General features: G+C 34.8%; 1 protein-coding gene across 9 annotated transcripts in view; it reads right to left on the reverse strand.

The window, feature by feature from the left end:
* LRCH2 (leucine rich repeats and calponin homology domain containing 2) overlaps positions 1 to 12,548 on the reverse strand; it is a 165,730-nt gene that overhangs the window by 32,590 nt on the left and 120,592 nt on the right. For 6 of the 9 annotated variants that reach the window (XR_012493305.2, XR_012493304.2, XM_019718098.3 and 3 more), the window contains one exon: positions 1,249 to 1,293. The exons of the other annotated variants lie outside the window; for them this stretch is intronic. Coding sequence is in view for 4 of the 6 variants with exons in the window: in XM_019718098.3 (XP_019573657.2) it covers positions 1,249 to 1,293 (45 nt within the window). In the remaining 2 variants the exon portion in view is untranslated. The remainder of the gene's footprint in view (positions 1 to 1,248; positions 1,294 to 12,548) is intronic. 9 annotated transcript variants of the gene reach the window in all.

Consider the following 12,548-nt stretch of genomic DNA (forward strand, 5'->3'; position numbering starts at 1 on the left):
AACTTGATTCCAAAGTCAAGAGAACTAATAGCTAAAATAAATGAATGGTACTATATCAAACTAAAAGGCTTTTGAACAGCAGAAGAAACTATTGACAAAATAAAGAGGCAACCAACTGAATGGGAGATTTTCAAACAACGCCTCAGATAAGGGGTTAATATCCAAAATACATAAGGAACTCATATAACTCAACAACAAGAACAACAACAACAACAAAAACAATTAAAAAATGGGCAGAGGACCTGAGGAGACATTTCTTCAAAGAGGACATACAAATTAGCAATAGACATATGAAAAAATGCTCATCGTCACTAATCATCAGAGAAATGCAAGTAACAATCACAATGAGATATCACCTCACACAAGTCAGAATGTCTATCATCAAGAAGACAAATAATAGCAAGTGTTGGAGAGGCTGTGGAGAAAAAGGAACCCTCATACACTTTTGGTGGGAATGCAGATTGGTGCAGCTGCTATGGAAGGCAATGTGGAGCTTCTTCAAAAAATTAACAATGGAATCAGCAATCCCTCTCCTGGGTATCTACCCCCAAAATCTGAAAACATTTATCCACAAAGATATATGTGCTGCAATGTTCACTACAGCTTTATTTACAGTGGGTAAGACACGAAACAACCAAAATGTCCTTTGATAGATGAATGGATAAAGAAGTTGTGGTATATATACACAATGGAATACTATTCTGCCATAGAAAAGATGAAATAGTACTATTTGTGACATTTTAAATGGATCTTGAGATTATAATGCTAAGCGAAATAAGTTGGAAAAGTAGAGAACCGTATGATTTCACTAATAGGTGGTATATAAAACTGAAAACAAATGAACAAGACAAACAAATAAAGAAACAAAATGTCATAGACACAGACAATAGTTTAGTGGTTACTAGAGGGTAAGGGGGATTCTAGAAGAGGGTAAACAGGGTCAAATATGTGGTGATGGAAGGAGAACTGACTCTGGGTGGTGAACACATAATGTGATACATTGCTGATGTAATACAGAATTGTACACCTAAAATCTATCTAACTTTACTAACCATTGTCACCTCAATAAACCTTAATTTAAAAAAATTAATAATTATATGATGATCCTGTTTTTATTGTTGGAGAAAACCCAGCATTGAATCAATAACAGAGAAACTAAAATATGGACTACCTTTTACTCTGATTGAGCCAACTACATATGAAAAGTAAACATTTGAAGTAATTGCTAATATTATCCTCTTTTCTCACCTCATGGTTTTCATGGCCACTTGAACTCTTCTTTGATGATTTATACTGAAAAATATTTAAAAGACATACTTTATTTTTTCTTGAACATATGAATTCTATCGTAGCAAATTATATGTGAGGTTTATTCATATTTTGGTATTTTTATTAAATTATCTGATAGTACACTGAAATACATAACCAGTTTATAGAGTCCTACTACTTATTAATAGCTAACATATACAGTACTTTCTATATGCAAGGCATAATTTTAAGGACTTTACATGTATCTATTAACATTTCCTCCCTAAATCAGTCCATTTTCCACTCAGTTCTGCAATGTGAGGGTTGTCTCCAATACATCAAGTCAATTGCTTTTGTTATCTCAGACTTCTTCTGAATTCTCACAACTCTCACCCTATCATAGGCCCCCATTCTTTCATACCTAGTCTGTAATCTCACCACTCAAAAATGTCTATTATTAAGAAACCTACTGATTTCAGTTTTAAAAAATACTATATTAAATGTATATATTGACTGTACATTAATAGTAATAGTGGTAAAAGCTAACATTTATGCTAGAGCTTACTATATACCAGGCACTGACTGAAACGTCTTACAGGTCAGGCACTGACTGAAGTGTGTTATATGTATTAGCCCATTTAATTTGCATAACAACCCTGAGGTAAATGCGAGTACTATTATGTTTATTTTATACTGAGATGCAGAGGTAATATGGTCAATATCAAAATGGCTAGTATGTGAAAAAATTATAGTTTTCTTAGAATCAAGGAAATAAAGTATGACAACCACTAGAGTTCTTACTTCTGATTCCTGCTCACTACAAATAATCCTGCAAATCAGTGGCAGACTAACCTTCTCAAAACACTACTTGCAACTCCTGACTCTCCGGTTGAAAAACCCACTAACTTCTGGTATGTCCAAATTTTTTTGCCTGGCATTCAAGGTGCTATTTAACAGCTCCCTTTACTTATGCAGCTTTATCTTCCATAAGTCTTGGAAAAATAGATAGATAACCTATCTGATAGCTCAACCACAAATTAGGGGCTAAGCAGTATTAGGGATGACAAATACAAAACCTAAGTTCCTCCACTGTGTCTCCTGTGATTTAAGACAACTAACCTACCAGGGTGCCCTTTCCAAGTAATCCCAAACATAGCCTCAATTTGCTTTCAATCCAATGTTCTAGGCAGCCACCGAATGGAATTGGCATGTGTGAATAAACCTATCTGCTATCCCTAGGCAAATGCTGGCTTACGGCACCTGTTCTTCATTCTACTTCAACAAGAGTGACATTTGGACAGCACACACCAGAACTCCAAGATGGAATCAGTCATACCAGTAAAGAAGAAGAAACTCATGGATGTCAAAATAGGAGAGCTGCCAAGCTAGAAACTAATGCAGGATTTTACCACTAAAGGGACTGTTGAAGAATTTCTAAGAGGTTACTATTGATCAGTATTACAAGTATGTCAATGTGAAGAAAGGGAGCATCACTGGGGTTTCTATTGCGCTGGCAGCTTATAGGCTTTTGAACTACTGTCTTTCTTGCAAGGAACTCAACAGTAACAGCTACACAAGTACCAATGAAGAGGGCCCAGTGTGGAGGGCACAGTTATTCCTGACCATGGCCTTCTTTGCCCAGTACCTCTGATCTTTGCTAAATCCTTTCATATCATATTTGAGAATTAACATTCAATAAATGATTGGAACAACAAACAAACATAAAACAATGACATTTGAGTGAATAATAAGCTAATATTTATTAAGTGCATACTCTCTGGCAAGTGCTGTTCTAAGCACTTTACATTAAATCATTCAATAGTTGTAATAATCCTTACAACTATTAGAGTCCTTTGAAGATTAAAAAAAATTAAGCTCAGTAAGGTTAGGTAATTTCCCAAAGTCAAACAATTAGTAGATATTCCAAGTAACAGCTAGAACCCAATTTGATTCTACAAGCCCAGGTTCTTAACCACTATGCTATAGTCCCATCTCTAAGTTCTCAATAAACAGTAGGAATCCGCGAAGAATAAAAGAGCTAATGGGCATTCCCAGAAAAAGGAAAACACAAAGGAATGAAAAACCTCAGTCTACGTAGAAAACAAAAAATAACGTGGCTAGTTGAGGAGAACGAATTGTGACAGGCAATAAAACTTAGAGAAGTAAATATGGCCGATGAAGTTTTTAAGATACCCCAACTTTATGTTATTAAAAATGGGAAGCCAATAAAGAAATTTAAGTCTGGGATCTATGCGAAAGCTGTGAAACTGAAGAGGGACCATTAAGAAGTTATCACAGTAAAATATACTTTAACTTAAAATCTAAGTTACTGCATGCACCCCAGGTCCGTAAGTTTAGTACCTATGTTCTCTTCTATGCAGTTTATTGTCTCAGGTTTTATGTTTAGGTCTTTGATCCATTTTGAGTTAATTTTGGTACATGGTGACAGGTAGCAGACCAGTTTCATTCTTTTGCACAATGCTTTCCAATTCTCCCAACACCATTTATTGAAGAGGCTGTCTTTGCTCCATTGTATGTTTTTGGCTTCTTTGTCAAAAATTATCTGTCCATATTTATGTGGGTTTATTTCTGGATTCTCAATTCTATTCCATTGGTCTGTGTGTGTTTTTCCTGCTAATACCGTGCTGTTTTGATTATTGTTGCCCTGTAGCACAAGCTGAAGTCAGGGAGTGTGACACCTCCAGGATTGTTCTTTATTTCGTAGGATGGCTTTGACTATTCAGGGTCTTTTGTGGTTCCATACAAATGCTTTTTCTGAATCTACTGATATAATCATGTAATTTTTGTCCATTATTTCATATGATGTATCACATTGATGGATTTGCGGATGTTGAACCATCCTTGTGCCCCTGGCATGAGCCTCAGTTGGCCGTGATGTATAATCTTTTTAATGCATTGTTGCATTCGATTTGCTAGAATTTTGGCATCTGCATTCTTCAGATATATTGGTTTGTAGTTTTCTTTTTTTGTGTTATCCTTATCAGGTTTTGGTATAAGAGTAATGCTGGCTTCATAAAATGAGTTAGGGAGTACTGCCTCTTCTTCAATTTTTTGGAAGACTGAGTAGGACAGGTATTAAACCCTTTTTGAATGTTTGGTAGGGTCATTAGTGAAGCCATCTGGTTGCGGATTTTTGCTTTTGGGAAGGTTTCGGATGACTGATTCAACTTCCTTACTGTTTATCAGTAAAAGAGGGTTTTATGAATTTGGCTTCAAAGATAAGGGAAATAAAAGCTAAAATAAATGAATGGGACTATAGCAAACTGAAAGGCTTCTGCAAAGCAAAAGAAACCATCGACAAAGTAAAGAGGCAACCAACCGAATGGGAGCATATTTTTGTAAACGCCTCCTATAAAGGGCTAAAATCCAAAATATATAAGCAACTCATACAACTGAAAAACAAAAAAAACAAACAATCCAATTGAAAAATGGGCAGAGGACGTGAAGAGACATTTCTTCAAAGAGGACACACAGATGGCCAACAGACATATGAAAAAATGTTCAATATTACTAATTATCAGAGAAATATAAATGAAAACCACAATGAGATATCACCTCACACCAGTTAGAATGGCTATCATCAATAAGACAAATAATAACAAGTGTTGGAGAGGCTGTGGAGAAAAAGGAACCCTCATACACTGTTGGTGGGAATGCAGACTGGTGCAGCCACTATAGAAGGCAGTGTGGAGGGTCCTCAAAAATTTAAGAATAGAATTACCACATGACCGAGCAATCCCTGTCCTGTGTATATACTCAAAAAATCTGAAAACATTTATCCATAAAGATATGTGCACTCCAATGTTCACTGCAGCCTTATTTACAGTGGCCAAGACATGGAAACAATCCTTCATTAGATGATTGGATAAAGAAGTTGTGGTATATTTACACAATGGAATACTGTTCTGCCATAAGAAAAGATGAAATAGTACCTTTTGCTACAACATGGATGGATCTTGAGATTATGCTAACCGAAATAAGTCAGAGAGAAAAAGTAGAGAACCATATGATTTCACTGATATATGGGATATAAAACTGAAAACAGCAAAGGAACAAGAAAAACAAATGGAGAAACAAAACTCATAGACACAGACAATAGTTTAGTGGTTACCAGAGGGTAAGGGGGGACGGGGTGGTAGAAGATGGTAAAGGGGATCAAATATATGGTAATGGAAGGAGACCTGACTCTGGGTGGTTAACACACAATGTGAGATATAGATTTTGTATTATAGAATTGTACACCTGAAACATATGTAACTTTACTAACAATTGTCTCCCCAATAAAGTTTAATTAAAATATATAATAAAAGTAAGTTATTGCAATTGCCCAGACAAGAAAAAAATGAGGGTTCCAACAAATGTCAGGGTGGTAGAGATGGAGAAGAGGTGATGATTTGCAGAAAACATGTATAATCAGGAAGTGTGATACCTCCATTGTTGATCTTTTTTCTTAAGATTGCTTTGGCTATTCGGGGTCTTTTGTGGTTCCAAACAAATCTGATGATTTTTTGTTCTATTTCTGTAAAATATGCCATTGGGATTTTGATGGGGATTGCATTGAATCTGTATATTGCTTTGGGTAATATGGCCATTTTAACTATGTTGATTCTTCCAATCCATGAGCACGGAATGTCTTTCCATTTCTTTGTGTCTTCTTCAATTTCTTTCAAAAATGTCTTATAGTTTTCAGCATATAGGTCTTTCACATCCTTGGTTAAGTTTATTCCTAGGTATTTTATTCTTTTTGCTGCAATTGCAAAAGGAATTGTTTTTTGTATTTCTTTTTCTGAGATTTCATTGTTAGTATATAGGAAGGCAATGGACTTTTGTGCGTTGATTTTGTAGCCAGCAACTTTACTGTATTTGTTGATTGTTTCTAAGAGCTTTTTGGTGGAGTCTTTAGGGTTTTCTATATATAGCATCATGTCATCTGCAAAGCGTGATAATTTAACTTCTTCATTCCCAATTTGGATGCCTTTTATTTCTTTCTCTTGCCTGATTGCTCTGGCAAGGACTTCCAACACTATGTTGAAAAGCAGAGGTGATAGGGGACATACCTGTCATGTTCCTGAATGTAGAGCAAAGGGCTTCAGTTTTTCTCCATTAATTATGAGATTAGCAGAGGGCTTGTCATATATGGCCTTTATTATGTTAAGGTATTTTCCTTCTATACCCATTTTATTAAGTGTTTTAATCATAAATGGATGTTGTATCTTGTCAAATGCTTTTTCTGCATCAATTGATATAATCATATGATTTTTGTCCTTTATTTTGTTTATGTGATGTATCACATTGATGGATTTGCGTATGTTGAACCATCCTTGTGCCCCGGGTATGAACCCCACTTGGTCGTGATGAATAATCTTTTTAATGCATTGTTGTCTTCGATTTGCTAGAATTTTACTGTTGGTGGGAATGCAGACTGGTGCCGCCGTTATGGAAGGCAGTGTGGAGGTTCCTCAAAAAATTACGAATAGAATTGCCATATGACCCAGCAATCCCTCTCCTGGGTATCTACCAAAAAAATCTGGAAACATTTAGAGATAAAAACACGTGTGCTCCAATGTTCATTGCAGCTTTGTTTACGGTGGCCAAGACATGGAAACAACCAAAATGTCCTTCGATAGATGAATGGATAAAGAAGTTGTGGTATATATACACAATGGAATACTATTTGGCGGTAAGAAAAGATGATATAGGAACATTTGTGACAACATGGATGGATCTTGAGAGAGTAATGCTGAGAGAAATGTCAGACAGAAAAAGCAGAGAACCATGTGATTTCACTGATATGTGGTATATAAACCAAAAACAACAGAAGAACAAGACAAACAAATGAGAAACAGAAACTCATAGACCCAGACAATAGTTTAGTGGTTGCCATAGGGTAAGGGGGGTGGGGGGTGGGGGGTGGGAGATGAGGGTAAGGGGGATCGAATATATGGTGATGGAAGGAGAACTGACTCTGGGTGATGAACACACAATGGGATTTATAGATGATGTAATACAGAATTGTACACCTGAAATCTATGTAATTTTACTAACAATTGTCACCCCAATAAATTTAATTTAAAAAAAAAGTTAATATTTATATAGATTTACCCATAAAAAAAAAAGAATGTGGTATATAAACCAAAAACAACAAAAGAACAAGACAAACAAATGAGAAACAGAAACTCATAGACACAGATAATAGTTTAGTGGTTGCCAGAGGGTAAGGGGGGCGGGGGGTGGGGGATGGGAGATGAGGGTAAGGGGGATCGAATATATGGTGATGGAAGGAGAACTGACTCTGGGTGATGAACACACAATGGGATTTATAGATGATGTAATACAGAATTGTACATCTGAAATCTATGTAATTTTACTAACAATTGTCACCCCAATAAATTTAATAAAATAAAATTTAAAAAAAAAGAAAAAAAGAAATTTATGTTTGGCCAGCGTCATCCTGGCTGTGAAGTTAAGAATAGACTTGATCGTATAAGGAAGGAAGAAGGGAGGCCAGTCAGGAGGTTACTGCAGGAATCCAGGTGAAATATGAGGGCTTGGATCTGCGTGGTGACAGCAGACGTAATGAGTGGCTGAATCAGGACTGGCCAAAGGATTGGATGTGGAGTGTGAGGGGAAGAGGAATCAAGGGTAACTCCAAGGTCATGCACATCCAACTCTGTGCTGTAACCTCAGTTCCTAAGAAGCCCTCCATTCTAAGCAGCCATGAATAAAATGTGAAGATTTAAAAAAAAAAAAAATGAAAAGGAGTGAGTTATAAAGCTCAGACAATAGAACAGATACCACTACCATTAAGTAAAATTAAGAATAGAAAAAATGGTGGTGGGCAGGAACGGGAGGCATACTGAATGTGAAATGAATGTCGGGTATCTAGATAATTAGAAACACAGGTCTGGAGACCAGAAAAAAAGTTATGGGATGTAAATTCAGACCCAGATAAATATAAGAGACATCTGGAGTCATAAAAGCTTCAGAGATTTTAGAGTAAGAAAGAGAGGATGAGACCCTAAAGAGCAAGCAGAAGAAAAGTGAGACAAGAACATCAAAAATAAAACAGAAGAATTAGGGAAGAAAAATGTGAGGCATAAACCAAGAAAGGAGTTTCAAGAGGAAAGACATGGTCATCACCTTCATATGCTACACTGGATTTTGCCATATGTGACGCTCTAGTGAGGGGCTACTTCAATGGAGAAATGGAAGTGAAAGCCAGACTGTAGTGGGTTAAGACTCTGGAGACATAGCAATGGAAAATTTGGCCTTAAATATATGCAAAGAGATAAGGCAACAGCTGAAAGGGGAATCAGGTAGAATGGTAGAGGTCTTAGCATGGAAAGTAAAGAGATAAAAAGGATATAGAGGTGTGAGTGGATAATTGATAAAGGAAAGAAACAGGATGATGCAGTCAGTAACTTAGATAACAAGACTTGTATTATTGGTACTCAACTACTCTTCTAATTAAAAATATCCATTACACATGAAAACTTAGAAAGACACCGTGTTTCCCCAAAAATAAGACCTAGCCAGACAATCAGCTCTAATGCATCTTTTGGAGCAAATATTAATATAGCAAAAATTAATAATATAGTATATAATATATAAGACCTGGTCTTATATTATAGTAAAATAAGACTGGATCTTATATTAATTTTTGCTCCAAAAGACACATTAGAGCTGATTGTCCGGCTAGGTCTTATTTTCAGGGAAATACAGTACTTAGTTTGCATTAGTGCACATATTTAAAGGTCCTAGAACCCAAAACTTAATATATATATAGATTTTAAAGTATTCTATAAGTTCAACCTTTTTACTAATTGAACTCTGCTGTCCTCAATATTAGTCTGAATAACTAAAGTTTTATCATATCTAAATTGAAATACCACAATAAAGGCTTCTTCAGAAACAAAAATGTCATTTCATCTCTGAAGATTTTATTAATTTCACAGGAAAGACAATAACTGTGGACAAGCTCTGACTCAGAACAAATCAGGTAATTTCACAAGCCCAGTTAGCTTCCTTATTCCAGTATAAAATTAACCATGATCATAAAAAATACATAAAATACTTTCCTTTGGGGTTAGCCTTGAAATTAAAATATTGCACTATATTTATAAAATCAGATGAGTATTTTAAGTCACAATGTTTTATCACAATAGTAACGAGATACATTTGAAGGCAATTACATAGGACATTTCAATAAATCAAATAATCCTTAAAATTAACTTGGTATAGTTATTCTAATGCTTTTTTAACTTTTCTGGTTTAGAAATCAATTGCGAAATGCATTTAGAAATTCATGTGCTATTATTCTTACCAGAAATTAAAGCTACTAATTTACATTAAACAATTTATCAACAGATTAGATTTTTATATGTTGTTGTATATCTTATTAAGATAATATTAATACATTTCTGTAAAAGATTTTTAATAAGTAGTGTATTTCCTGGAATACCTGTACTTTGAGAAATGCAGTGATTTTATTTTGACACCAAGGACATTAAATTTTATTTACTAGAGTAGTAATCAACATGACAGTGCAGGGGAGTCTAGAAGAATTAATGTTAACTCTCCTAAATTCATTTACTTACTAATATAATCTGACCTAGTTTATCTTCTTTTGCTCACGTAATCTGGCCAATATGTTGAAACATTTTTTACTTATTTTCAGGGGGTTGTCTGAAAAACATACTAACCAAAATTAGTCTTGTCAACTAAGAAGCAGTAACAGAGTGACACACATACAAACACTTTTGAGAAATATACTGAATAATAGCATCATGAATAATTTATCATGAAACACAAACAAAGAAATCCTATGGCTCAGTCATTTATACCTGTTAGGATAAATTTGCACGATAGCTCTGTATGTTTCATAATAAAGCAAAGCTAAAGGAGCCATGTCTGAGCAAGCTCAGAGATAATTTGATATAAATTTCCAGAGTAGTACATTTTACTGTTTAACGTCCAGATTAAGTTCAGTAACACATCCTCTGAATAATCAGTTTGCATCTCAGGTGACAGGTGATTAAGAGAAATTTTCATTTTGAAAGAACAACATTTCATAGGAATCGATGATTTTTAATCATGAAAATACTGACAATGCTGAATAATGGTTTTGACTTAATTTAGAGAGCAGTATCTCAACTTTATAATTTATTTTTCACATTTTAGGGGGAAAAAATCGTTGACATTCAATTTTTCTCAAGTGTCCTAACACTGACATCTTCTGACTATTGAGCAGAACTACATATCTCCTTAAAACATTTTCCAGTGATTGAAGCTTATCTTTGCACCCACTTTACTCAGTATGGAAGAAATTAACATCTGTCAAACGATGATTACATAATGGACACTTCAGAGACGATCTCATAGCAACTTACAAAATAGCAATAGTATAGAACATATGTTTAAGCCATAAAAATAAAATGCTTATTAACAAATGATGCTTTTAAATCAACCTATTTTTTAAAGGGTCACTGAGGCCTCTATTAAGACATTATTGAGAAGTTCACCTGAGTTACTGTAAAATATTTAAAAGACAATAAAACTGTATTGATTTGAAAGTGTTTGTTCATTTGATATTAGGCTACCCACAGTAGGTAAACAGGCAACATAGCATAGGCTCTGGGTTCAAATCTTGGCTCAGCTGCTTATTAGCAAAGTGATGTGAAGCATATTACTTTGCCTCCCTGTTCTTTAATTTCCCCATCTGTAAAATAGAAATGATAATAATTGTATTTACTTCAAAGTACTTAGAACAGTACCTGGCACTTAGTAAGTGCTATGCAAGTGTTTTGATAAATAGACTTTGTCTGTTTTTACTATACCAGAAGACAAAATAAATATTAAAATCTCTTTTCTTAGTTAGGAATACTAAAATTCCCCCCACATCATCAGTAGTTCATCAAGTTTTATCTATTAACAAAGTTTATTCAGTGCCTTTGTTCAAGGCCCCATAAACTAAAAGAGGGGACTTTAAAATAAATGCCAGAATATCAACATAACTGCAAATCTGTAAAGGATTGGGATAATAGACTTACACCCTAATGATCAGGGTTCTTGATTACAATGTCCTTCCCTTTTTCCCTATGTGTTTAATTTCTTCGTTACTTCTTATATTGACATGAGGCTCATTCAAAAGATTCAGTAGGGCTGGCCCGGTGGCTCAGGCAGTTGGAGCTCCATGTTCCTAACGCCAAAGGCTGCCGGTTCGATTCCCACATGGGCCAATGGGCTCTCAACCACAAGGTTGCTGGTTTGACTCCCGCAAGGGATGGTGGGCTGCACCCCCTGCAACTAACAACAGCAACTGGACCTGGAGCTGAGCTGCGCCCTCCACAACTACGATTGAAAGGACAACAACTTGACTTTGAAAAAATCCTGGAAGTACACACTGTTCCTGAATAAAATCCTGTTCCCTTTCCCCAATAAAATCTTAAAAAGAAAAAAAAAAGATTCAGTAATTATTTGTTGAAGGATTAAATTTATCACAGACTTGCTAAGAGATATAACATTTTTTGGAGTAACATATGATACTACATCCAAATATGTTATACTCCCATATAAGAAACCAGATCAATGTGCATAAGGACCCACTTCCAGCAAACAGAGAAAAACATGAAATATGTTCCTATTTATTAGTGATATAAACCTCAAATTACATATAATTTAACTTATAACTAACTATTCAGATGAAAGTATTATTATTAAATAAAAATTGGACTTTGGAATAGAAAAGGTGCACAAAGACAACAGATTTTGCTACTAATGGATCAGGAGCTACATTGTTTGCATTGTTCATTTGAGTCAGAAATGCCAGTGACTGATTCTGATTAGTACTCAAGATTATTTCAATTCCAATGAATGGCATCTGCAAATATAGCAGACCTTAACCACAAATAGATAATATTACAATATTTACAATGGTCTATACAGTAATATTTCATTAGAACTATGCTAACTACTAGAAATTTGGGATAATTCAGATGGTCTGAGCTTTTAATTTAGTTAAGATCAAAGACCACTTTAAGAAATCTACTAATGTAATAACAAGAAAAAAAATGGCAGGGAAAATGCTTTCAATCATTTTTAAAACCACATAAAGGGCATATATTTACAAAGAAACAGTTATATGTTAATTGCTAATATGTGTTAACTATTTATTGAAACAAATCCAATGAAAAGACCTTTTCTGGGCAATTCTTTTAAAACGTTACTACATATTAGTACAATTAGCAGTGTAGCAAACATTAATCTTTCTTGTAAAGTAT

The sequence above is a fragment of the Rhinolophus sinicus genome, chromosome 18, assembly GCF_057876585.1.
Source record: "Rhinolophus sinicus isolate RSI-liver-muscle chromosome 18, RSI-T2T, whole genome shotgun sequence".
Classification (NCBI taxonomy): Eukaryota; Metazoa; Chordata; class Mammalia; order Chiroptera; family Rhinolophidae; genus Rhinolophus; species Rhinolophus sinicus.